Source organism: Acanthochromis polyacanthus, chromosome 1 (genome assembly GCF_021347895.1).
Source record: "Acanthochromis polyacanthus isolate Apoly-LR-REF ecotype Palm Island chromosome 1, KAUST_Apoly_ChrSc, whole genome shotgun sequence".
Lineage (NCBI taxonomy): Eukaryota > Metazoa > Chordata > Actinopteri > Pomacentridae > Acanthochromis > Acanthochromis polyacanthus.
This window is the reverse complement of record NC_067113.1, coordinates 22,023,609-22,049,118: the sequence shown is the minus strand read 5'-3', so window position 1 is coordinate 22,049,118 and position 25,510 is coordinate 22,023,609. Positions and strand designations below refer to the sequence as shown.

General features: G+C 41.0%; 1 protein-coding gene across 1 annotated transcript in view; it reads left to right on the top strand.

Annotated features, from left to right (window-relative positions):
- The first annotated feature begins 2,121 nt into the window (after positions 1 to 2,121).
- cnksr1 (connector enhancer of kinase suppressor of Ras 1) overlaps positions 2,122 to 25,510 on the top strand; it is a 28,743-nt gene continuing 5,354 nt past the window's right edge. Inside the window, exons 1-13 of the mRNA XM_022196666.2 lie at positions 2,122 to 2,370; positions 3,570 to 3,727; positions 6,668 to 6,870; positions 7,256 to 7,340; positions 16,379 to 16,423; positions 16,561 to 16,680; positions 19,090 to 19,149; positions 21,123 to 21,191; positions 21,338 to 21,463; positions 22,633 to 22,754; positions 24,251 to 24,399; positions 24,876 to 25,042; positions 25,138 to 25,171. Coding sequence (XP_022052358.1) covers positions 2,292 to 2,370; positions 3,570 to 3,727; positions 6,668 to 6,870; positions 7,256 to 7,340; positions 16,379 to 16,423; positions 16,561 to 16,680; positions 19,090 to 19,149; positions 21,123 to 21,191; positions 21,338 to 21,463; positions 22,633 to 22,754; positions 24,251 to 24,399; positions 24,876 to 25,042; positions 25,138 to 25,171 — 1,417 coding nt within the window. The 5' untranslated portion in view covers positions 2,122 to 2,291. The remainder of the gene's footprint in view (positions 2,371 to 3,569; positions 3,728 to 6,667; positions 6,871 to 7,255; positions 7,341 to 16,378; positions 16,424 to 16,560; positions 16,681 to 19,089; positions 19,150 to 21,122; positions 21,192 to 21,337; positions 21,464 to 22,632; positions 22,755 to 24,250; positions 24,400 to 24,875; positions 25,043 to 25,137; positions 25,172 to 25,510) is intronic.

The following is a 25,510-nucleotide window of genomic DNA, read 5'->3' as shown; positions in this document are numbered from 1 at the left end:
ATAATCTTGTGGCTGTAGGAAATGGGTGCGCTGTCGAGCTAAAACGGCGTGTTGAGGCTTGAATTTGTATCTCAGGTATTTGGGCTGGGTAAAAAGACAGGCCAGGCAACAGTATCTTTGTAAAGAAAGCACATCTGAGACCAAGGTCAGTACAAAATAACAGCAAGAACACATCAACATGGCATTGATTTTTCACTGAATGGATCAACCCATTGAAAAGTATCGGAGAACAGCAAGTAAAGGAACTACAGTTTGTTTTTCAGACTGCAGAACAAGAAAAGCCAAAGAACAGCACCACGTTTGATCATTAATGTGAAGTATAAAGTGTTCTATCGCTGAAACAAAACCGCTACGGGCAAACTGTGTAAGAATGTGCAGCGGTACTGGAGACTTTGGGCAAGATGAAGCAAGAATTTTGCAATCCACTGATTTTCCATTCACTTGGATCAGGCTTGATTTGTCAGGCTAGCGGAGTGATGACGTGCACACGGGTTCAGTTATTTTCCTCTCACGCCTTCAGCAGAGAACGTCTTCATTCAAAAGAAGATCAATAGTGATTCAGTCAGCACTGATAATGGCATTTCCAACACTCATGTCTTCAGTCCTGGAGCCTGTGATACAATAAGACTGCCAGCTTTCCCTTTTACCTTTTGTTGTATTTTAACCATGATGACATTTCATATCATCTAAAGAATCAAACCATGTAGATTTGAGCCCATTTTAAACAATGACTCTATCTCAGGTAAGCATTTATCTCCACATTGTTGCCTACAGCAAATCCTCTAATATTTGAAGACAGGCAGGAATCTATGTCACACACATGGAGACACAGTCCCATTTTGAATGCTGACATAAAAATTCCAATTTTCCCTGCCTCTGTCTCTCTCTTTGTTCAAAGAGAATAACAGCAGGGGGTGCTAGATATCAGAGGGCAGCTCTTTGATGACTATAGCCCTTTTCATCAGGCCTTGCCCTTTACTGCCAACAGCATATGTTGGGAAAGTAACACTATGAGTTTGTGGAGTGGCTCACAGCTTCAGATTCATTCACAAAATAACTCAAAGGTTCTAGACTATGAAGCCAAAATCATGAATGGAGAACACGCTGATCCAAAGATCAAGTGCATATTTTAGTGTGGCAGAACTGCTTTGACTCCTTTAAGAGCTCATTCATAATATTGGAATCTATAGAGGCACAATAGAAACTTTGAATTACAAATCACTGATTAATTGGCTATGATACTCAGGGCTTATGACTCTGACAGCCTGAGACTCTCTCTAGATTTTCACTCCTCAAGAAACCATGTGACAGTAACCACAAACCCCAGCCTGAGGCATTCAAATCATCCATGTCATGTTTGTGATGGTCAAAAGCTGTGCTTGTGAAGATCATGCATTATTCACTAATGTCCTCCAGATGCATGTTCCTGCTATAGTCTATGTGAATAATTCAGCAAGCTGAAATATTACAGTATGAATATCTGGGGTTAATAAAATATTGATAAGGCTGGGCAGTGTTTTCTTATCTGGAAGCACACAAGTCAACAGTGGTGAGGATAAAGTAGGAAGCATTTCTGGGGAAAGTCTCAGGAGAGCAGGCAAACTGGTGGCCTGGGTAAAGAGGATTAGGTCTGCTGGTCTGTGAAAAACTTGTATTTTTTTCTTGACATCTTGAGATAATTTGTGAACTCTAAGAGAAACAGAGGAATGCTGGCACCAGTAAATTCAGGCACGGGGTGAGTTAAGGGGGTCATGCTCTGCTGATGTATCGAAAGAGTAAAAAAACACGATATAATGTGTGTTAAACTGGCAGAGCATAAAGAGAGAAGAAGGCCGAGCTTTTTTGATACACTCTATAGGATGTTCCAGGGTTATTGTATCGTATTATAGTCAATTGTACAGGTGTTGCTGTCACTGTACACGCCCCATGTGTGCAAAAAGCTGTTGCGTAATCGCCAAAGGCCCTGCGCCTTTTCTGAGCGCATGACGCGCACTTCGCACCAAAGTATGAGGGAAGTTATGAAGCCTTAAAGCTGCAGCACTTTTTCAAAAAAACAAACGACTCCTGCAGGTGAGGAGAGGGGTGGGGTTAGGAGGGAGGGAGGGAGGGAGGGGTCTCTGCTCCCGGTAGAGCCTGACAGTTCCGCACTATTGGCTGACAGCAGGGGCACTCTTACCTGTACCTGCGAGAAGGAGTGCCATTCGTCATCGTCCGACTCCAAACCAGGATCAACTTTTCCTTCTTCCAGCAGCCCCGAGAGGTAGAAGTCGGCCAGGAACGCCGGCAGCTCGATGAGCGACTGCAGCAGGACTCCGAGCATGGAGCCTATAACGTCGTGGACCGAGAACAGAGTCAGCGAGTGGCTGCAAGGTGAGCAGGAACATATTGCGTGCTTTGTCCTTTATTTTTTCACGCCTTGATCGCCTCACAGGTACTTTGGCTCGGACGGTAAAGTCAGAAATAGAAGCACCACGCAAATCCTCTTGGAAGTGAAAGGTGGAGGTGGAATGAGGAAGTAGCCTGCGCTCAGAGAGGAGCCACAACAGTTTAGTCCTGATCAGTGTCAACAGCTGAAATAGGATCTTGAGAAGCAGTCTTCATGGATGACAGTGTGTTTGTTGTACAAGTTAGAGTCACGTGACAAACTGATTTACGTCTTCACTAAAAAAAAATAATGTGGATTAATGTTGCTTACACTGTTAAAATATTGACCTCCAACTGAAATGAACCATTACCAATGTTGGAAAATAACTAAGTATTTCTTTTAGGGCATTTGGTGCTTATTATACATTTCAATTTTATTCTACTTTCTACGTATTTAGACTTTTTCTGCATTACATTTATTCTGCAGCTGTTATATAAGATAATATTCAGATTAACATATTATTTAGGCTAAAAAAACAGTCTGTGTATGAAATATGATGCTTTCTCACAGATTAGAGCATCCAAATCTGTGAGAAAAAGTTAAAATTAGTTCCACCTCTAACCCATTGCAGCAAAAAAGCAGCACTTACATATTAATTTATATTAATAATTATCCAAATTATATAATAAAGTTAGACTAGAAAGGCCACTGACTACCCATCAACTACTTTTCAATATGTTTCATTTTGAAAACTTTAGTAAAACCTTGATTACAGGATTTTCTAGTAAAGTATTGCTAATTTTGCTGCAGTAAATGATTTGAACACTTTTGCTTTCACTCCACAACTGGCTGCTAAGAACACGTGTAATGACAAATTGGAAACAATGTTTTTCACCCGCTTTTGCTTTTGTTTTTAAGTGGTTTTTTTGGTTGTGAGTCATAGCTAACACAGTCAAGAAGCGTGGTATTTGTAATATGGATTCATTCTCATATAGGTAAAATATTTTGCCAGTACATAACATGAACTGTTTGTGTTTTACCGTCACAATGTTGCTTTTTTCAAACCTCAACATGTAGCAGAGCAGAAAAGCTGTTTCGTTACATGTCTGTACATGCATGTGACTCTCTGAATATGCGAGGTTTTCATTTATACCAGTGCCCAGCGTGTAATTAAGGCCTGTGCTTTTACGGTGTCTGCAATCAGGTCTGGATGCCCCCCTGCATCAGTATCCGGTGTCGGAGTGGCACCTGTCAGGTCTGGATCTACTCCAGTTGACTTCTGTGGACCTGGAGAGGTTGGGGGTCCATAAGATCGGACACCAGGAGCTCATCCTTGAAGCTGTGGAGAAGCTCTGCTCTCTGGTGAGTGATGAAGCAGAATCACGTGTCTTTGTTTACAGCGTATGTCCACAGCAGCGCTCTGTGTATCCAAGGCTGCTGTTTGTTGGGTGTGTTGTGGAGGTGATGTGTGAGGAGCGCTGGATATTAGCGGAGATGTCATCGTCTTGTGACACTGTGTTGTTGTGTACTTTCTGATTCAGCATTACAGTATGTTAAGATGCTGCTTTTACTTGCATAGTTTAGCCAGCAGCAGTTGGACAACCTTTTTACAAATCTAGTAGAAATACACAACAAGTGCTCCTACGGCCACGGAAGTCCTGATGTAGACTTCAGCAACCTGCAGCAAATTTGGCTTCTTTTCTTCACTTTGCTCTCATTTAAACATCTAACTTCCCGTTACTCAAGCATATCATAGTAGAAGAAATATTTTTCCAACCAGCATCAAAGGACTTGTCATGCTTCAGCTGTAACCAAAGCAGAATTAGAATACAAAAGCTTACGCCAATACTTTACATGCAAATTTCTAGGAAAGTTTGCAGTCAACTAAAGACAAACGCCTCCACCCCTCCCTTTGATTCTCTATCCCTTTGTCTTGCTGCCTAATTAATTTCCCTCTTCCCTGTCCAGTTTGGAGACAGGAGACTTAAATAGTTGTGTTGGTGTGTGCATGTGTGGGGGGTTGTTATTGTGAGTTTCAAGAATAGCTTTTGTTTCAGTGGAAGGACTAATTGAGCAGGGCAGTACCAGGCGACGATCCAGGTCTGGTGGTGTAACAGCCTGTAGACGTCGGGCTAAAGCTCAGGCTGCTTAGACTGCTTGCTGTGGAATTGTGGAAACAACGGTAATGCTGATTGAATGAGCCATTACGGCATTTACAGTTAAACCCGCTGTGTGAATAAAATCTCCCTGTAGTACAAAGCTTTTACCTTGCGTATGTAGGTGCCTGTCTCTCCTCCTTCTCTGACTTGATGCTCCATGAAGCGCTAACATTGCGTTCATTCATAAAAAACGCCCATCAGACGCTCACATGGAACAGACTAGACAGATTCAAGTGCACGGTTACATAATTAACAGCCGCAGTGCTGAAAAGGCCATGAAAAATTCATGGCCACTTGTTGACGGGCTGGTCGATGTGTTCCACCAAAGCCTGGCCCGTCCAAGCCTCTTGACCATCGCTGAGTGGGTCACGACAACACAGTGCTCCATCTTCAGGGGCTTTGAAGAGTCACGTCTCATGCCACCGGGCAGGAAACTGCATTGACAGGCTAATGAAAGAGGCACGAGGAGCTCTGTGTTGTTAAAGGACCTTTAACGTTTTCTCAGTTGTATTTTATTGATTGTTTCAGTTTGATTTGTGAGCTGTGAGGGAATCGAGTTTGTGGCGCCTTTGTGGTGCCGTACTGCATTATACTGTGGGGGTTTATCTAATATGTGGTCCAGGGTTGGGGGACTGTTTGTAACGTGGTGTGTTTCAGTTTTATACATTGAGTCGATTAGATCCATGTGGTCAGTGTTGCAACGTGTCTTCTTGCAATATTCTATATGATTTGTTTTTGTCTTCTCAGACATTTGCTGGAATAGCCAAAGACAGACATGGCTGCAGTTTCCTAATATCATGATGTGAAATTACATATACTCTTGGGAAGGCATTTCTTTTTCTAACTATGTGATGATATTTCTTCTGTAAAGTAGCTACAATGCAGATTTTTTTTTTTTTTGCCGCAGTCATTCCACCTAAAATCATGAATTGTTTAGAACAATTACTCCTTGATTAGCTCTGATTTGCCTTATTTCAAAGCATGAAATATGAATATTAGTAAAACAGATATTTGTGAAAGTTTAGCTTGATATATCAAATACTATCTGAGATTGTTTTTCATTTTGTGTGCCCCATTGGCCTACTTTAACAGATTTTTTTTTAACTTTGAAATTTTAAGTCCATGTTTGAATTACAGTATTATATTTTATATATTATATTAATCTTATAAGAAAGATAAAAGCCTTTCATTTTCACTGTTACATTTCCTAATGCCACTGATGCAGAATTGAATCTGTGCCTGTTCAATCTCACAGGGAAAGTTAAACACGCAATAGCTTCTGTCAGTTTTGCTTTGTTATATTGCAACATGTTGCTCTATATTTGTTTCTGAAAATAACACTAGTTGCCTTCTGCGTTATCATTTTTTTCTTAATGTGTGCTCAAAGACAGGGCTTTTCGTAATAGATTAAAAATTTTGAATATATATTTCAACTCACCTATAATCAGAGAACATTTGATTATAGTGAGAAATAACCTTTAAAATTCAGGCTTTTTTAAAAAAAAATCTTGGATATTGTGGTTTAATCATAGGAAAGTTCTTGATATATGAAATTTCACACATACCGTTTCATAAAAATCTGAATGTCAGACTTGTTTCGTCACTCAAATTGAACAGATTCATCTCAGGAAATGAAGCAACATAATTTTCTCCCCTACCACTCGACCAAAACGCTGCGCATCAACAAGCAATGCTGTTGTGTGTCCAGCATTTGCTCAGCTTTCACTTAGCGATGACACAATAAAAAACAAACAACAAAACAGTCTGCCTGAGCCCTCCACCTTTTGCACAGTTATTTTGAAAGAGCATCCTGGGGAATGTTTATTTAAGGATTGTGGGTTCATTCTAGTTCTTTATTCGAAAGCAGACAGTGGAGAGATGAACAGGAAATGAAAGGAGAGAAGGTGCTCCGTGTGCAACATGCAATAGATTCTTTGCCAGACTCAAACTCAGAGTGTTTTGATCACAGAATAAGTGAGGCCTCTCAGTGGTAGAAATTATTAAGGGACGGTAGGTTGGAATGGGGGAAGTAATACATGAAAAATTACATTTATGTTCTATAAAACAACATGAGAGCATTTCAGGAGTGGAACAGACCTTTAACTGGTTATATGTATGTGTTTGGTGTGTTCTTACTCTCTAGACTTATGGTATAGGAGGAGAGAATTTGCGTGGTCTGACAGAGAAGCTGCGAGCTGTGGCCCACACCCTGCAGATGGGCATCCAGAGCCGCTGGCGCCTCAACAGCTACGACGGACGGAGCACCACCAAGCTGCCTGTTGGCATCCTGCAGATTGTTGTGGAGCTCATAACCTCTGCCAAAGGCCTCTTCTCTTTGCTCAATAGGTTTGTAAAGAGGCAGTTATCTAACTGTTATATGCAGTACTTGAAATCCTGTTTTTATTCTGCCGTTATTTTTAAATCAGAAATGCACTCTGGCGGGTCTCACAAGCATATTTCTGGCTGTGGCTTTTTTTGGTATTGGCTTTATGTAAAAATGATGGGTGTAATGTTTTTGTGTATGTGTTTACTTGTTGTATATGTGTTTTCTCTTGTGTGGAAATGCTGACAGCCGCTTTATGAAAGTCTACCTTTCATTTGGCGTGGCTTCGTAAATCGTCCGGAAATTGTCGGTTCAGTGTTAAGTTAGCGTGCCTGCTTTTTTATGAAATCCTTCCTCTCTGTCTCTCTCTATCCAGAAGTATTTGACATATAATCCCTGTCTTTCCAGGTATCAGTTGGCCCAGCTCAGTGGATACACCACCACCATGAACATCTTCACCTACTGCAAAGAGCTGGGAGACATTGTGCACAAGGTAGGCCTGTTCATTTCAATGAAGAGCTTGGAAGTCTGAATGTTGTTTTGTTGTGTGACTTACAAATACATTCATACAGTTATATTCTGAAGTGGATTAGTGTGTATGTGTGTGTGTGTTTTTTTTCCATTTTCATCTACCTCTTTCAGCAAAATGTAAGGTTGCCTTAGTTTAATACACTCCACTGCACGCATGTTTCGCACAGGAGGTGTTTTACCTTAAGAGGAACCACACACAATTAAACCACGATTCTAGGTAGTGTCATGCACACTAAACTTCCAAAGAGGAACTGCAACCTGTCGCGTTATCAGCCATTTCTTTGTAAAATCAGGCCCTAAAATGCGTCTAGAAAAACAGAAGCACAAACACACTCCCTGTTCCTCAGCTTAGCTTGAGTAATGCATTTTTTATCTCTACATTCCTGGCATATTTGGAGGCGGCGGTACCTTGAAGAAGCTTAGGGTGAAAGGATTACCAAATTTTAAAAAAAACAAAAAAACAAGAGGACTGCATTTTGTTTGCCCCATCGTGGTGCTGTGAAATGCTCGGAAGGAACAGGAGGAGAGGGAATATCGACGGTGTACGTTAAAAGTGTGTGAAGCGTCTTAACAGGTAGTACAGGAGACAGGCCTGGATATGTTGGTGTGCCCGGGGGAGGGAGGGAGACAGGGAAGGGCAGAGTGGGAAGCAAAGGGAGAGAAAGGGGGAGGAGACTGAGCGAGGGATTGCACTGCCGCTGTTAAATGACTTTTGACTCCTGGGGGTGTGTGTGTCAGTGCAGCAGAGAGAGAGAGAGAGAGAGAGAGAGAGACTATTAACTCTGGAGCGGCACTGTGGTGACATTAGAGACACATAGCTTGACAGAAGTTAAGAAGAGAAGAAGACAGAAAGAAAATTGAGCCGCAGAGACAGCAAGAGAATGTGGGATAATAAAAGATAAGTAACGAGACGAGTGAGCGGCACAGAGAAGCTGTGGGTGAGAGAGGAGACTCAGTATTTAGAGGACTTTATATATAACCTTCTATAGCCAGCTCTGGACGCCTGCCCAGCACAACAGGTACCGTTCTCACCTCTTTGACCGGATAATTCTCCACAAGGTGATGCTTAAAATGGGTTAGCCTGCACTTAAATATAACATCAAGTACATTTTCTGCCTTTTTGAGCTTTTGAGTTGTCTGCTTTCTGTCTTTCAAGCATTATTCAGTGATGTACAAGCCGCAAAAAGACGGATTAAACCGGCAACATCAATTCACAAAGCCTGCCAGACTTTTCTATATGGTGTTGGTGTACATTAACATTGACATTATTCTAATGCACTTGGAGGATCAGAGGAAGGAAGTATGGATTTCAGAGTGCTTTGCAATGTTTACTGCTATAGGATGTTTTCACCGCTATGAAGTGAATCAGAGTCACCATTCATTGTTGGCTCTGCGCACATGTTGGCAGAGCAGTGACTCAGTGTTTAGCAACTTCAAGTCTTCTCTTCTTTTGTCGTTGGTCCCACTCATAAGCCGATCGTCGTCTCTTAATGACAGGCTATTGTTTGCCCAATTCCTGTTTTTGAGCTTTGGGAATGCAGGTGTTTAAAAGGTAGAAATTACTGTCCATTAACAGAGCCGAGAGAATTTTGTCCATTTAGTTCGGGGTCGTGTAAATCAGGGCTTTTGATGTGCGCACCTGTAGGTTGGTTCGTTTTTCAGGCTTCCCCTTCTCGAACTTCACCCTCTGAATGAAGTTTTAAGTTACCAAATAGTTACTCACTCCATTCATAAAAAGCAGTGGAAATGGATAGGGTGTTGTCATAACCAAATGGCCTACATATTACCTGTTTTGTCGGGTGTTTTTATTACATAAAAAAGATGGGCTTAAAGGTCAGTTTTGGGCAGCTGTGAAACCATCGCACCTGTTCAGCTGACAGGAGAAAATGAGAACTCTTCATGCACATGGGTTCAAGTGTCATCTCTCTAAATGTCAGCATAGAAATATCAACCTGGAGGCACCAGCAGTGTTGAAACACTCAGTGATTCATACTCACTTGTACACCAATCAGCTACAACATTTGCCTAATAGTGTGTAGGACTCCTTCCTGCTACCGAAACGGCTCTGAATCGTTGGGTCAGGCTTGTTTTGGATGCTTAGTCGGATTGATATCTGTGGAGTTTGAAGGCCATGTCAACATCGTGAGCTGTTTATTGTGTTCTTCAAGTCTTTCCTGGGCAGTTGTTGTAGTGTTGTGCGTATTGAGGAGGTCCACTTGATCTGGAACAATGTTTAGCTAAGTCACATTGCATAAGCTCGTGTGTGTGTCCCGACACCATAGCGATCGTGTCAGCAGGGTAGCATACAGACTAGCATTGTCATGGCTGCTGAAATTGGCTCCTGGCTGATTTAAGCTGATGTCATACCCTGTTCTCATAATGTGCCATGTGCCGTCAGGAGGCCATGACTGAATTATTTGTACCTTTTTCTGAAAAAGTGCTTCCAGCTTCCATGGAAACTATACCACATCCCTCACACCAATGAAAAGACTCTTATTCCCATGTCTGTCTGTGTGAGTTTGAGTGTTTGCATGTTTTTTTTTCTCGCACCCAGAGGGTGATCAGGGTCAGTAGTCAGCTGGTGTTGCTGAGATTCCACACCGAAGTTGTCAAGTTTGAGTTTCGCTGTAGCACCAGCTCAGTTTGCTCTGAACCGGCCAAGCAGCAAGCAAAGTCCAAGAGAGAGGGACATAAATAGAGAGAGAGAGAAAGAAAAAGAGAGAGAGGGCTCTGTGGGCTGTGAACTTAGATTTGAAAACAATAAACTGGGAAACACTGCACTAAGGCATGTGAGTGTAATGGGGATCATTTTAAAAAAGAGAGAGTGAAAGAGCAATTTTTCTGTTGCAAAATCCAACTTTTCAGAGTGCCTTTGACATAAGAACTTCAAGGTGAACAAATAACTCCAAGAGATTTTAATATTTAACCTCCGCTGAAAGCACTGCATGCTTCAGGGGCAAATCTATAACAGCTTTTTTGTTGTTCTTTGTAGGTGTCATCTCAGTTATATAATGCTTTTGTTCATAACAAAACCAACAAAATTCTGGGAAAAAAAAATACTGTTTTGTTATTACATTAGCAATGATCGACATGGCCGCTGAATTGGAGCGACGGCTGGATAATTTATTGAAAAGGGCGGGAAGGAGAAAATCATAAAGGGCTCAATTACAGAGGACGGATTGACAGGAGGATGAAAAAAGTGTCACTAATGTGAGCTATCAAGCTATAACTTCTGTTATTTATGGGGTTGAAAAACAGAGGATGAGAGAGATGTAAGGCTGAGCAGAGTGATAAAAGGCTTGGAAAAGAACACTGACAGGAACTGAGGTAAAAGGGCAGAGAGATTTGGATCGAAAGAGCAGCAGCAGGTGTAAAAAGAGATCTAAGATAGTTATGTATCCCAGTCTTTTTATGGCAAGTCCAGGACCTGGTGGCAAATAGGAAGTGTCTGCAAGGTAGGGAGGACCAAATGTGTCCTGAGACATGAAGACATGAAGATGTGAAGACATGAAGAAGTCTTGACTAGAAAAGACTTTTGATTAAAGCCTGATATATTCTGTGTGTATATATCAAGTTACAGACCACAAGAGAAAGAAAAGTAAATATCTTGTGCCTGTAGTCACCAGTCAGTGCTTCATTATTGTGTGTTATTTCATCTTTTGTGTGTTACTTTCAGCCTTTCTGTACATGCCTGTCCATGCATGGCTGTGCACATTCTTGTCGCCGTCTTCTTTTTTTTCTAGAATGTTACACCCACACAATAGCGTGTCATTGTTTCCTAGACAACTACGAAGACAACGGCTTACAGGCTCAGGATGTAGCTTTAAAGTTAGCTGGCCACCTGACCAAGCCACACACAATCGCACAATGCTCCACAACACAACATGACGTAACACAACACAACCGCAGAAGGCAACAAAATTAATCAGTCCTACAAATTACTGTTTTCATTGAACAAAAAGAGGTGTCTGTCTCTTTGGACAGTTTTTATGACAGAAACTCATGTCTTACTACTGTTGTTCCTGAATGGGATTGTCTACCATTTCCTAGTGTCTGCTTTGCAACTGTGGCTAATCTGTAACTATCGTAGTTAATCAAGGTCAGTCTTGAGTACTGGTCTGTGGAATGTGGAGCTTGTGCTGTTGTTTAGGTACAGAGCCGCTCACAGCACCCATATATTACAGTTTTTCTTGATTGTGAGTAATTTTAGTGAGGGGGAACGCTGTGTTTTTAGCGATATTTGCACCATATTTGTGACACTCATCTTGTTACAATGGCACCTGTCAAGGTTTGAGATATATTAAACAGAAAGTGAACAGTTTGTTTCTCAGGTTGATGTGTTGCAAGCCGGAAAAGTGGGCAGACATAAGAATCTCAGCCAAATTGTGATGGCTAGACAGATGAGTCAGGGCATCTCCAAAACAGCAGGTCTTATTGGGTGTATTAAATATTGGTTGGTTTTACCGAGATAAAGTGTTTTAAAGAAAGAAAACTACTTGCTCATATGGGCTGATCCCACAGATCAGCTGCTCAAAATGCACAAATTGCTGAAAATCCTAATGCTGGCTATGATAGAAAGGTGTCAGAACATGCTGTGCTTTACAGCTTGCTGCAGATGGAGACTGGACAGATGCCCGTGCTAACTTGTGTTGACCATGAGCATGAAGCATCGGAAAAAGGTGACCTGATGAGATGTTATCATGTGGAGTTTGTTTGCATTGCTTGCCAGGTGTAGAGATGGCAGCAGGATGCACTATGAGAACAAGGCAAGCCAGCAGAGGCAGCGTGATGCTCTGGACAGTTTTCTGCTAGGAAACCTTGTGTCCAGATTCACGTGGATGTGACTTTGATGCCTACTTAACCATCGTTGCAGACCGCATACACCCCTTCAGGGCAATGCTATTCCTGATGGCAGTTCTTTTAGTAGGACAATGCTCCTTGCTCCTTTGTAAAAATTGTTGAGGAAAGCCATGAGGAAGATGTTCAAGGTGTTGACCTGGCCTCCAAATTCCCCAGTTCTCAATCCATTGTAACTTCTTTAGGGTGTGCTGGAAATTTCTTTGCAACTTCCAGGACTTTAAGGATCTTTTGTTAACATCTTGATGCCTGATAATACAGGACAACTTTAGAGGTCTTGTGTAGTCCATGTCACAATGGGTCAGAGCTCTTTTAGTGGCATGAGTGGGGACTACACAGTGGTTCTGATCAGTGTGTAGTCTTCACTGGGTCTCTGTTTCAATTTTGTGCAACGCCCGGTCTGTTTTAGTTGATGGAGAACTCAAAATTGTGTCGTGCAACTGCCCTTTTTGATGTGACAATTTCTATATCTTGTGCTTCAGTTGTGGGTTCTTTTGCAAACAGTTGCTTTCAGTTTTCAAGTGAGGTCTTTTAGATAATATCCTATTGAGTGCAAACTGAATTGAAGGACATGCAACTGGAGCATCAACAAGCTGGAGGCTGTTTTGAACTAAACTCGTCTGAACCACAGCTCATCTCCTCTCGACTCCTCCGCTTCCCTCTCGTATCCTGTCCTCTCCTCTTCCTCTCTCTTCCTCGTGTCTCTGCCACTGACTTGAAACACTGTGACCGCAGCAAATGTCTCATATTCTTCCTCCCTCATATCCCACAATATCATATGCTCCACATCCATGTGTGTATGCAAAAAACTTGTAACTTCTATGTGATGAAAAATTCATAGAAATGAGCAGAATGCTGATGATGTTTTCTTACAGTTGTATTTTTAAGCTTGCCGGTGACTAGAATTAATTCTCAATGTGAGACCAGCAGTGAGAAGTGATGGTTTGGTGTTTTCCCACCACACACTGCTGATATTACGTCAGTTTCAGGACAGATTTGTACCTGTTGCCCATCCCAGATGTATGTGCCATTTCCTCTTCTGGCAGAGTTAAAAAGAAATGGAGAACAGTCTATGCCATTGTGGGGAAACCTCCTGCTCTTGACTCTAAATAGAAAGCAGAGGTGTGGATTTTGCTGTATTTTTACCTTTTTTCTTAAAAGAAACGGCGAGATACTGGAGTGAAAGAGGCGTTACAAGAGAATCGAAGGCAGAAGTGATACTTTATGGTTGGAGGTGGCAACAACTTTGAACCTCAGCTGCTATTGACATTTTGGGAGGTAGATAGATTTTGGCAAATTATTAGACATTTTCTGTCCTGTTTTTTTGTTTGTTTGTTTGTTTTGTTTTTAGCTTTGTTGCAACATTGGCCACTGCTACAGTGTAACACTGAGTCATGCACATTTAAATAATTTATAACATTTTTGTGGTTCTATGGGGAAGAAATGCTGTGTGTCTAACATTTCCATTCATACTGAAATATATCAACATCTATTTCATGTGTGGCTCTTTTAGAGGATTGAACCTCACTGACTTTGTTGAACCTCTGTCTGTTTATTTAGCACCACTATTAGCTTGACATGCAGTATTGACTTAAATGTTGCATCTTTGACTGATTCTTGTGGAGTATAAGACAGACATTGATGTTGTACTCGGGACACACTGTAAAAACTTTTTGGAACATTTTAGTTAGTCAAATACTTAATTTTATGACTAAGCCTGCAAAACTGGTCCCATCAGACTCTACTGCAGTCTGTGTTTGATGCTAAGATCATGGTGAATATAGTTAACATTAGCATTTGTTTAAATGCATTAGTGGCTTAAATTAACTTAAAGGGGAACTTCGTTTTTTTTCAACCTGGGGTCTGTTTTCGTATGTCTTTTCATACATGTGAGTGATGGAGAAATGAATTTTCGACAAAGCTCCGGTATTTAGCCAGGCAGGCAGCTTTGCAGCTCAGCTAGCAGCTCAGCTAGCGAAAAGTATGGGGCAACTTGCCCCCCCCTGCGTCAAAGGCCGCCCTTAACGTGCTTTTTGCCCCACACTGACCGGCTCGGATAGTCTCAACGAGTGTCCCACAACATACTAGAGATGAGAAGTGAACGAAAACCTCCACATTACTTGGTGGTCGCTATTTGTTGTGGTCTGTATCCAAATCTCAGGACGCTAGAAAGCAAATCTCGTTCCGAAATCGCGCGATAGCTCACGTCAAAACAGAAGCACAAGCTATCGCGCGATTTTGTGAGCTATCGCGCGATTTCGGAACGAGATTTGCTTTCTAGCGTCCTGAGATCTGCCCCATACTTTTCGCTAGCCGAGCTGCTAGCTGAGCTGCTAAGCTGCCTGCCTGGCTAAATACTGGAGCTATGTCTAAAATTCTTTTCTCCATCACTCACATGTATGAAATGACATATGAAAACAGACCCCAGGTTGAAAAAAAACGAAGTTCCCCTTTAATGTATTTTCCAATGCTTTAATCCACATCTATTTGTACTAATTTTATGGTTTGGCTAGTATCTCACTCTTAGACATTGCATTTTTGTGCGTCTTTTTAGAGTCAAGTTGCTTGTTGAAGCTTTCTTTTAACTACATTTTCTTGATGCTGTGAATCAAGTCCCACTGACTAACCTGCCAACCAAATTAATCACTCGACCACACAGCCAGTGCACCACTTTGCCCAAGCAGCAATCAAGATAAAGATCTAAACATCTTTACACATGTTTAGGCACAAACCTGAGTGGTTTGTTTTGGTGTAAGTTAATATATTGCAGGTTCTGTGAAGTATCCACAAATACCAGAGGGGAATGACAACACACACACGCACAGATACAAACACAAGTGGACTGGCCAGTAATCATGTCATACCCCTCCCTGCAGCCTCGTGCCACAGCCTTTAATTAGCTCAGAAACCTCAACCGTGTTCACTGTTGATCCCTTGTTACATTTCACAGGGATTAGTTTCCCCCTTAGCAATCCGTTATGTAATGAATCGCAACATGAGGCCCTGAAAAATTAGCTCAGGGCAATAATGGCATGTGGCATTAGTCTATTCAGTGAATTTGCTGTGTAAACATCCACCCTCTTCTCCTCTAACCTCTCATCATCCTCCTTCACTTCAAGCCTCCTCCTCATTTCTGCAGCTCCCCAGGCCAACTTTGCTGCCTCACAGTATCAACACCTGCCTCCCAGAAACCAGAGATTAAGCAGTTTAGCTCCTGTACTTCGTGCAGCTGTGACATTCACTGTTGATTCGCTGTGTGTAATTCTTTGCATGTTCATACTGCAGATAAAGTGTTTTTGTCTGCTAACGGGGGTAACTACTTGGATTTATTAGAAACACTGTCAAAGTGGTTGCGTCCTTGCTGTCCTGTTAGCTTATAGAAGTATTTACGGTGCAGGGATCCTTTGGAATTATGTGCATTTGTGTACGAATTTGTCTCATTTGTGCTGCAAAATCTGTGAGGTGTGGCTGTTAAACAATGAGATTCGGCTTATGTCAGTCAACTCACACCAAACAAGCATAAACAAAGTCTGAAATCTGCTTGAATCACCAAAAAAAATCCATTATTTAATAGGCACATCACATGTATCCTGAATTGCAACCTTTGCATTTTGCTGTTTGCGTCTTATCAAATTGAAAACATGATCACAAATGCAACTACAGAGTGACTTCAAGCAAAGAAAATATGCTTTTTAGACGGGCTCAGTCAGAGTCCAGATCTTAACCCAACAGATATGCTGCAGAATGACCTCAACAAAAAGCTTAAAGTATGGCTGAGCTAAAGCAGCTATGTGAATAACCCCTCATGAACATTGTGAAAGTCTGATCCTGAAGCAACCTGGAGCGCACGGCTTTTTATCTATACTTGTGACTTCGATGGAGAACAGATGCATTTATTCATTTCTGCATAATGGTGCTGTTATGAGAGCCACTAACACCACTAAAGATGTGGAGTGATGCTTCTCTTGCCTCTGGAAACCTGCGGCCTTTCACTTCCTGACTCACGCTGTGAAGAGGAAATAGGACACGGGTTTTGAGTCAGATTGTCCCATTTCCACAAATCAATAGCGTTAGTGTTATATCGGCCGCTGCGGCGTCATTTTGTTTATCTTCTGCTAATGTCGTGTCGTTTCACTCATGCAGCCGGACACCACAGTGTATGAAAAGGAAAAGGACATCATCTCTGTGGTAAGTTTGACAGTTATTGCTATATTTGTCTACTTTAGTGCATCTATGAGTCTTTTATTTGTTTTGTTTTGCTATGAATTGATTGTATGCCACATTTCATCCAAACCAATTTCTCCTGGTTGTGCTTCATCTCTCAGGGCCGTCAGCTGGTGGCGGTTTGCGATGAGATCCTGAGCTCCAGCCCTGAAACGCTCCTCACCCACACTGCTCAGCTAGAGAGTGTCGACCTGGTGCCAGTGTCACCCGGCGATCAGCTGGTAAAACCTTGTTGCTCTTAATAACTCTGACCTTTTGTCAAGGTCGCCTCCGTTGAATGCAGAACCAATTAGAAGTCATCCTGTTTAATGAGATGCAGATGCAAATTCTGCTTAGTCTATATTGGGTTCTAACCCTCCCCGCACTGTTTACTGTCACATGTGCTGTATAGTAGTTGCAGCACCTCTCAACTGCTGCATTGAAATCTACTGATTTACAAATTAGAACTTGACAAAATGGAACTTGCAACAGTTTTAGGGGTCACGACTAAAGCAAGGACTTATTATACAGATCTATTTTATTCTACCGTGAGTTTAGTTCTCCTGAAAAATCTGACAGTTTTGAGAAACTTTTAAACATTTTAGATTCTGTGATCATAACATTCAGCTCTAACATTCAACTTCATCTTCTAACATTCTCCTTCTTGTTGACTTTCCTTCTCACCTCCTGTTTTTGAAACCTTTGTTCGTCTCATCTGTTTAACATCTAACAATCACATTATCTCATTTTACAAAATTCTTACCCTGTTCCATCACTTGACCAGTTTCTTAAAAACCAAGCATCTGTGTTCTTTGTCCTCTGATTATTTCTGTCATTTTCAGTATTTCTTTTCTACCTTCGAGGTTTCCATCGTCATTCGGTTCCATTCATCGCCTCTTTCGTCTGACTCAAGGTTCTTCCTTTACTTTTCTCATATTTACACGCTCTAAAAACCTTCTCTCATGTTTAATTGTTCACAAGCAAAGTTCTTTGTGTCTTTTGTCCTCTTTTCGCCTTCAGTCTGTACATTGAGTACCACAATTATAGCTCTCTTCTTTGCTTGTTATCTTCATAATCAAGCGTCCTTTTAGTTTTCGTTTCTAAAAAGCAATTTCCCTCAACCCATTTGCCCAGTTTCCTCCCCCTTTGTGTACCCAAGCCATTAGGTAGAAATCTATCATGTTATCCAGCAGTTCCATTTCCTTGTTGCAACTCGCTTGCTGAATTGGGTGTCCTTAGTATTGCCTGTGTGTTGTCTTTACAATAAATGTGTAACATTTTTAGCAGCATTTCAGTACATCTAATGCTGCAGACAAGCATTTATTTGTGTTTTTCATGGTTGTGTGTGGCTGCAGTTCTGTGAGGATTTTAGAGTCATTTTCACACAAATATTCAACACTAGAACAGGATCATTTTTTCAAATGTGCTCAACAACTAGCAACACACCCGATTGTCAGAGAGGCATTGATTGGAGCACATCATCAGTAATGAGGTCTGCCCTGAGAGTAATGGGAACTAAAGACAGAAAGGAAAGGGAACTGAGAGGCAGGAAGAATTCTAATTTATATAGAATCAGAATCAGAAAAGCTGTTACTGCCCAGTGAGTACACACAAGGAATTTGATTTGGTATATAGAGTTGCAGTACCTAGCAAGAACAACAAACGGTAAAAGAATAAATATACAAATCTAAATGTGAGAAATTCTATGTTCATTCATGACATGTACTTCCATGCATGAAAACCAAATAAAAAAACCAACATTTTTTGAGGTTATTTTTTCTTAAATTTGTGTTTATTTTTGTCACAAAGAAGGCAATTGAGATTAAAAGAAATATGCAAAATAGTTTTTAGTCTGTTGTTGCAATTCAGATGTGGATTGTATCACAAAATGCAATAATAGTTGCATAGAATGTTGATATATGACTAACAAATCAATGATTTCATCTGTATCCCATTACAGAAAGTGATTTGTATTTTCATCAGAGCTTGTACTTAATTTGTTTGTTATGGGAATTGCAGTGCCAAAAGCCTGCAAGTTATTCCTAAATATGCCATTAGAATCTGTGAAAATTACTATTTCTGCAGAAAAACTTTACTTTAACGCCCTATTTGGCATTTCAAAGCACTAAATAAATGTTTTAAATTCCTTAAACAATAAAGGAATTTAATACATGATACCTTCTTTTTTTTACTGCAATGTCCTTCCAGACTTTCATTCATTGCCTCCACATTTGGCTTATACCCACTGACAACAATTATTGGCTCTTAAGTTGTAAATAAAGGCATTCACACGTTGAATCACAGCGTCAGCCGTGTATAAGATTCTGTAACTTGGCGACCTTTTGAGTGATTGGAGGAAACGCTTTAAATCCGTTCATGTTGCCGTATCGATCATGTAATGCGGGCTTTCGGAGCTATGATTAGTTTGCTCTTCTTGTGGTCATTCTGACTTTTAAACAATCAATCATGGCGTGCAGAGAGGTGATTACATCTGCAGACAGACATCAATAGCTCCACAGCATCCAGCGATGACAAGATAGAGCAGTATTTATGTGTCCATTACGTTTAATAATTCAGACTCAGTGATGTGCAAAATTGACATTCTATATGGCAGTGTTTCACAAACATATTTCTGCTTCTGTTTTTCTCAGGGGATTGAGATAACGTCCACCAGCTCCAGTAACCACTACGTGACCGGATCTGCAGTCGAGGTCAGACTCTCTCATTAACTTTCCCTCCTTTGCTGTTGACTCAGCCGACAAACCACACCGAGTTAACCGTCGCTGCCATCTCGGTGCTCTTTACCGATCCTCTGAAGGGCGGCATGACTCAGACCCCTGCTTCTCTTGAACTGCAGACCAATAGGTTGACTTCAATTGCAGTTTGTCTCTTCACAGGAGCAAAGAGCTGTGGGTTGCATCCAAAAGAATTTTCCCGATGTTTAATACGTTAAGCAGTTTTACTCCATTAGATTCTATTACGTATGATTTGTCACACATTACAAAGGCTGTGAATTTCCTCATTGGGTTGATTTGTATGTTTTATAGAATCAAGCAGGTGACGATTTGAGACTTTGTGACTCAGGACTGTCGCATATCTTTACGGCAGATTGCACATTTACACTTCTCCTATTGTACCTTTTGTTCTGCTAAACGCAGATATAGCAACTTGTCTGTCGACTCTCTTATCGAGAAGGAACTGGAAGTATATATTTCCATCTGGCTAAAACAAAAATTAAGAAGGAGCATTATAAGATTTCCTTTTCTGGGCTCTATTTTACAAAATGCTTTTTCTTCTGTGTCCTTGGCACAAAAATGTCCCTTTTCATGGTTGTTTTAAGTTGCAGTAGAATTGATATACAATAATGTCTTTCTTCTGTTTTGCACAGTGGAAGTATGAAATTTTAATTTTGATTAATTTATTATGAAAGCACGAGCTCTGTGTTGGTCAGAAATCCCCTTGGAAATACTTTTTGTGTGGCACGTTATTTTTAGCTGTTGGCTTATCTTCATTTATTTCACTGCTTTGAAACTGAGACTAATCAAAGCCCTCGTGCTGCAAATACTTGCATACTGGGGTATTTTTGCATATTTACTCGAGGCTGCTTCTTCCAAATGTTGCAGGCTGCTAGTAAACAAGCAGTTCATAGCACAATGTAACTCACAATATCTAAGTATTAGTAATTTTTTTTTTTAAAACTGCTGGAACAACAGGTACACATGGTTCATTACATCACATTAAAAATTAATTTTGTTAACTTACTAAAAAAGATTTGGGTTTCGTAACAGAGAAAAGCTTTTCTGAGAAAAATAATGGAATCACCCCTCTGGCTTGAGTGCTGATGCATGATTTTCTGAGAAAGACAAAGATCACTTATATCAGCGGGCTTTAAAACTAAACAGGGGAGTAATGGAAAGACGGAGGAGTGTTTATCAGTAAAAACGAGGGGGGCTTGTAAAATGAGCACAAGTGTAGCTCTCCTTTGGGACAGAAAGATAAAGATCTCATTTTTCCATGATGTCAAAAACAAATCTAGACTCCCCTGATACAGCAGCAACATTACTGTGGTGACTGCTAATAAGAAATACGGCCACTGTTCAGCAACACACGCACACTCTGAATGGATTTGGGAAAGATGTTAGTACTGTCTCACATAAAAAAGACCCATATATAATTGTAATATCAACACTGTGCAATATACTGATACATATTGATATTGTGTTATAGAATTCTGCCCTCCCTGATAGATGATATTAATCATGTCGCCTGCTTCTACAAGATGTAATTGGTGGGATTTTTTGCAAGTTTTGACTGCTCTGGGGGAAAAAAATCATCTTAGAGAAGTTGTGTTTGACCCTTTTGATAATCTGAAGTTACAGATGTGATGGTGATGTACATACAAACTTGTAACAGGCCTGACAAACAACACTCCTTTCTCTCCACTGATTTTCTTGCACTTGTTTATTTCTAATTAAGGGTAAAAATACTCAAAAACAGCACACGCTTTAGAACAGTAAATACATTTTAAGCCACAATACTCAATATCCATGATTTTATGTGTGAAACAAATAATTTCCTTCCTAAAAAGCTAAAGAGAAAATGCATTAGCTCATGTTATTGTATCATGCATTTGGCCTCTAATTTGTTTAATAGGAGTTCTCACTGGGTTTGTCTTCTTTTGCAGGATTCCAATGATGTTTTTGTGAAGATCTTGGCTGGTGATGAGGTGGTTCAAGTCAACGGCCAGATAGTGGTGAGTGACGCAGTTTGTACGGTGTGTGCTGCAAGCCTGTGTGTGTTTTGGACTGCTGCACTGCACTGTAAGCAGTGTGTGTGGTCCTGCTTGTGCCTGAAACAATAACCTTCAAACCGAAATAATCCACTGTGTTGCTGCACCAGGTGGGCTGGAGCAGAGCGAACCTTGTGAAGAAGCTTCGAGAGAATCCCAGCGGAGTGACTCTGGTCTTGAAGAAGATTCCTGGATCGGTGCGACGCAAAGAATCAGTCCAGGTCTCCTCCGCACAGGTCAGGGATCAGTAAAGTCCACCTCCACTCACCCTCAAACACTACAACCTGCGTCAACATATTTGCATTTTTAAGTGTTTGGTTGCTCTTCTACCCACCAACTTTGATGTGAATATGTGAACAGTCTTCAGATGACCATGATCCTGAAGGCAGCTGTTTTTATCCTCCTGCTCACAAACGAAAGGTTGAATATCCTTAAAAATTCTTTCTACTTTTGTCACTCAATGAGCTTCTGTTCAACAAAAACACATGATCTTTCCTCGAGTGTCCCTGACTGGAAAAACTCTGCTATATTTGGCTCCACTACTGTTTAGGAATCCCACAATTATCGCTGTAGTAGTAGCTTCCTGCAGGGATTTAATAATAGCTTAAGATTTAATGAAGATTATAGCTGACGATTGCATTACTTGCTTTCTGGTCATTTTAGTAGAAAATTGAGGGGATGGGGGCGGGGTATCATCACTATGTACAGGTATTTTAAATCCTTTACAATTGGCTCACATGGGTGAAAGAACATTTTTTTTATTGTTTTGCATAAGAACCTTCTAATCATTTGTGCAGCTTATTAGAAGAAGCCCCCGACCAACAACATTATAGCTGCACACATATCATTTTTACTGTCTGCTGCGTAGTTTCAGTTCAGCGTAATTACATCCAGGGGTGAAAGCTGAGCATAAAACCATGCTTCAGGAAGTGGATTGTGTTCATGGTCTGTGTCAGGGGAACTCAGGCCAATCTATCATGAGAATCCCCTCTTCGATTTCCACAGAACATCACTTGGGATCCATTTCCATAAACACTCATGTGCTGTCAGTAGTCTCTATGCCGACTGTTGTTTGTCTTTAAGCTACGCACTGAATTAGTTACTGCATTGAAGACATGCACAGGCAAACACTGTGCATTTCACGCTCCCTTGTGACCAATTCCATGTTAATCTCTGAACTAGCTGGCGGCGTGGGGAGAGAGAGCACATAAGAAGCTGTGTGTAGATCTCCATAGTGCCCTTAAAGGATGTCCTGCGTGCTTTTTATGTTGTCTCGTCTAAGAAGCGGCACAATGTTTTGGAAATAAGGGCTGCCATTACAGTCCACATAACATCCTCACAAACAAGCAGAACTCTTCAATATACAATTATTGACATGCTTGGATTTCTTCTGATTGGTTTTCAGAGGGAGGAAGAGGAGAAAGAGGAGAGGTCAGAGGAGGAAGAAGAGGAAAAGGACGAGGAGGAGAATCCAAGGCACTCCATATTTGAGAGGGTAGCAGCTTCTGTCAGGTCCTTGTCTTTCAGGTAAAGGCATTAATTAGCTTTTCCTTTTCAGAATTACTCTCAACATTTGCTGCGGTTTCCTAACTGAAAACTGAAATTGTCACCTGGGTTGTTTTATCCCTAAAAAAATCAAAAGAAGAGTGTTTGTAAAGGCATTGGAAGACCCTAAGCTCCAGCAGTCCCCTACTCCATTTCACATGAAGATTAAAGATGGATAATTAGTGGGTATCTGTTATTCATTTTACCTTGTGGTCATGCACTAAGGCACTATAATAACAGTCATCATCCTCTATTTTTTAGAGCACTTTTCAAAATCCAGGTTACAGAGTGCTTCACAAAACAGGAAAGTAGAACAGATGCCTCATAAAAGCATCAAGGTATTGCTACCTGTGGTTTCACTCTATCCCAAACACCAAGTGGCAGTACTGCCTTAAAAATGCATCATTGCAACAGTTAAATACAGGAAAAAGAACCTAAGCTGACTGTCACTGTCATCCTGTAAGCTAAGAAGTATGAATGTAAACAATGCAGGTTTTAAATTTCATGCCGAAGAAAGTGAATTGAGCAGGTTTCTTAGGTGTCATTACTACACACAAAGGATTAAGGTGGGAAAGAGGACTTGGTATGTTTTAAAGAGAACTCCACAGAGTGCCTTTAAACTGCATAGAAATGTAAAAAATAAATAAATAAATAAATTGTAGACAGTCTTTAAAAAATGACTTGTCAGTGTCAATGTAGCATCTTCTGCCTGTGCTTGTGATCTCAAACATATTCTCTTCCCACTGTGAAGACCAAGTGTTTTAATTCCTTAAATATATGTGGGAACTTGCAACTAGCAGGTCGGTTATTCAGCATAACAGAACAGTTTGGTCATCGATTTCTTTCACTGAATTATCAAGGGTTTACTCAGCGGAGCTCAACCTCCCTAAAACCCTCCTGACTTTGTGAATCTGCTAGTCCCCGTTGGGTTTACGATGAAGTCACACTGCGAAATACCATAAATTCCACTACACACATCCACAACCCACGGCTGACTGGAAATGAGAGCAAAGGAAGCGATGAGGGGAGAGATGGATAGATGAGGGAGTTTTGTGAAGATTAAGAAAGACACAAACAAGAAGGGGGAAACAGCTGGAGAAGATAGGAAAGAGAGTGATGGAGAGGTGAGAAGAGGCAGTGAGAGCTGATGAGGTGCAGGCGGACTCTGACAAATGGACGGAGTGGGCGGGGATGGAGCATTATGGTTGTAAATAATTCTGTCACATCCTGATATGCTGCAGCTTCACTCTGAGACAAAAACAAGGAGAAACTTTGCAGTCATATGTCATGTCTTTAAAAGAACATATAGAAGTCAAACTTAAAGTAGGTTAAAGTCATGATCCGCAGTGATTTCCAACACCGCCACACTCGATTATTGGTTCCTATTGTGTATATTGCACATATATTGACAGCTGATTCCCATACGGGCTCCCGAATGAGAGTTCTTTTAGCTGATATTTCTTGGTATTTTGTTACAGGCGAGCTATACACGGGCCAGAGGTACAACAGCAGCCTATGGGACAGGAGGAATCCGAGATACCTGCTGACAAGGAGTTGGTGGAAGGGAACCTGACTCTAACTTCCTATCAAAACCAACAGGAGAGGCTGTCACCTCTGTCAACATCAGGTTAGTAACTTGCAGGATGTTTTCTCTTTACCTGAAGTCCAGAGATTTCAGGAGCTATATTCCATGTTTTTTAGGTTTGTATTGTATGCATAAAGCCTCCTTTAATCAGATGGATAGATAGATAACATTCTAAACAGGTAAGGCAAGCAGTGTACAAAAGAACATGCTGTTCAGACAAATGGTAATAAAGAGCCAAAATGTTGGTATTTACAAAAAAAAAGGTGCAATATTATTGGAAAGTGCAGAGTAAAAAGGGAAGTAATAATAAATATATAGGATGATAAGTCAACAGATTTATTGAAACTCATATCATGCACTGATGAGATTTGTCACCTACTTGATGCTTTGTTAAAAACAAGCACCTCGTGTTGACACGCCAATGTGCATTGTCATGCTGTGTTATATGGTTACTGTATGTAATGCAGTGGAGGTACGCAGGTTTATTCAGCATCCTCACCTTCATATGTGTTTCTCAGGAGAGTTTGAGAGTTTGCACGGCTCACAACTCTCCCCCAGACTCCCCGCGAGATCACCCAGGACGCCTTCACCCTGCAGTTTTGGCTCTTTCAGAAGTCCATCACCTAGGACGGTGAACCAGGACACGGCCAGCATCAGCTCCTGCCCTGAAATGGTCGGACACACGGTGAGTGGAGAAGAAGGACGTCCTGATCAGTTGATGGGGAGTAAATCCAACTACATTTGAAACACTGAGTGATTGCCGTCTGATTGTCTTTTCAGGGGAATAAGGACACTAAGAAGAGCTCTACAAAAGGTAAGATTTCTGTGAACAAAGAATGATGCAAACAAAGCACTCAAGACTCCATCAGCCAGCCTTTGTAAAGTCAAAATCAGTTCTGAAATCAGAGCTGGTGGAGTTCATAATAGGCTTGTTTGCAACTCAAAACCAAAAGCAGAGGAACTAGATTCTCAAATAGCCTGGCAGATAATAGCTAATTACTAATCTTATTAAAAACTCTATTTAAGACCATAAAAACAATCGGAACAAGACAGGCACTGAAACAGCAAACAGACACAACTGCATGTAAGGTCAGATAACAAAAGAAAAACAGAAGTCATAGAAAACATCATATAATGAAGCTTTAAAGTCTTC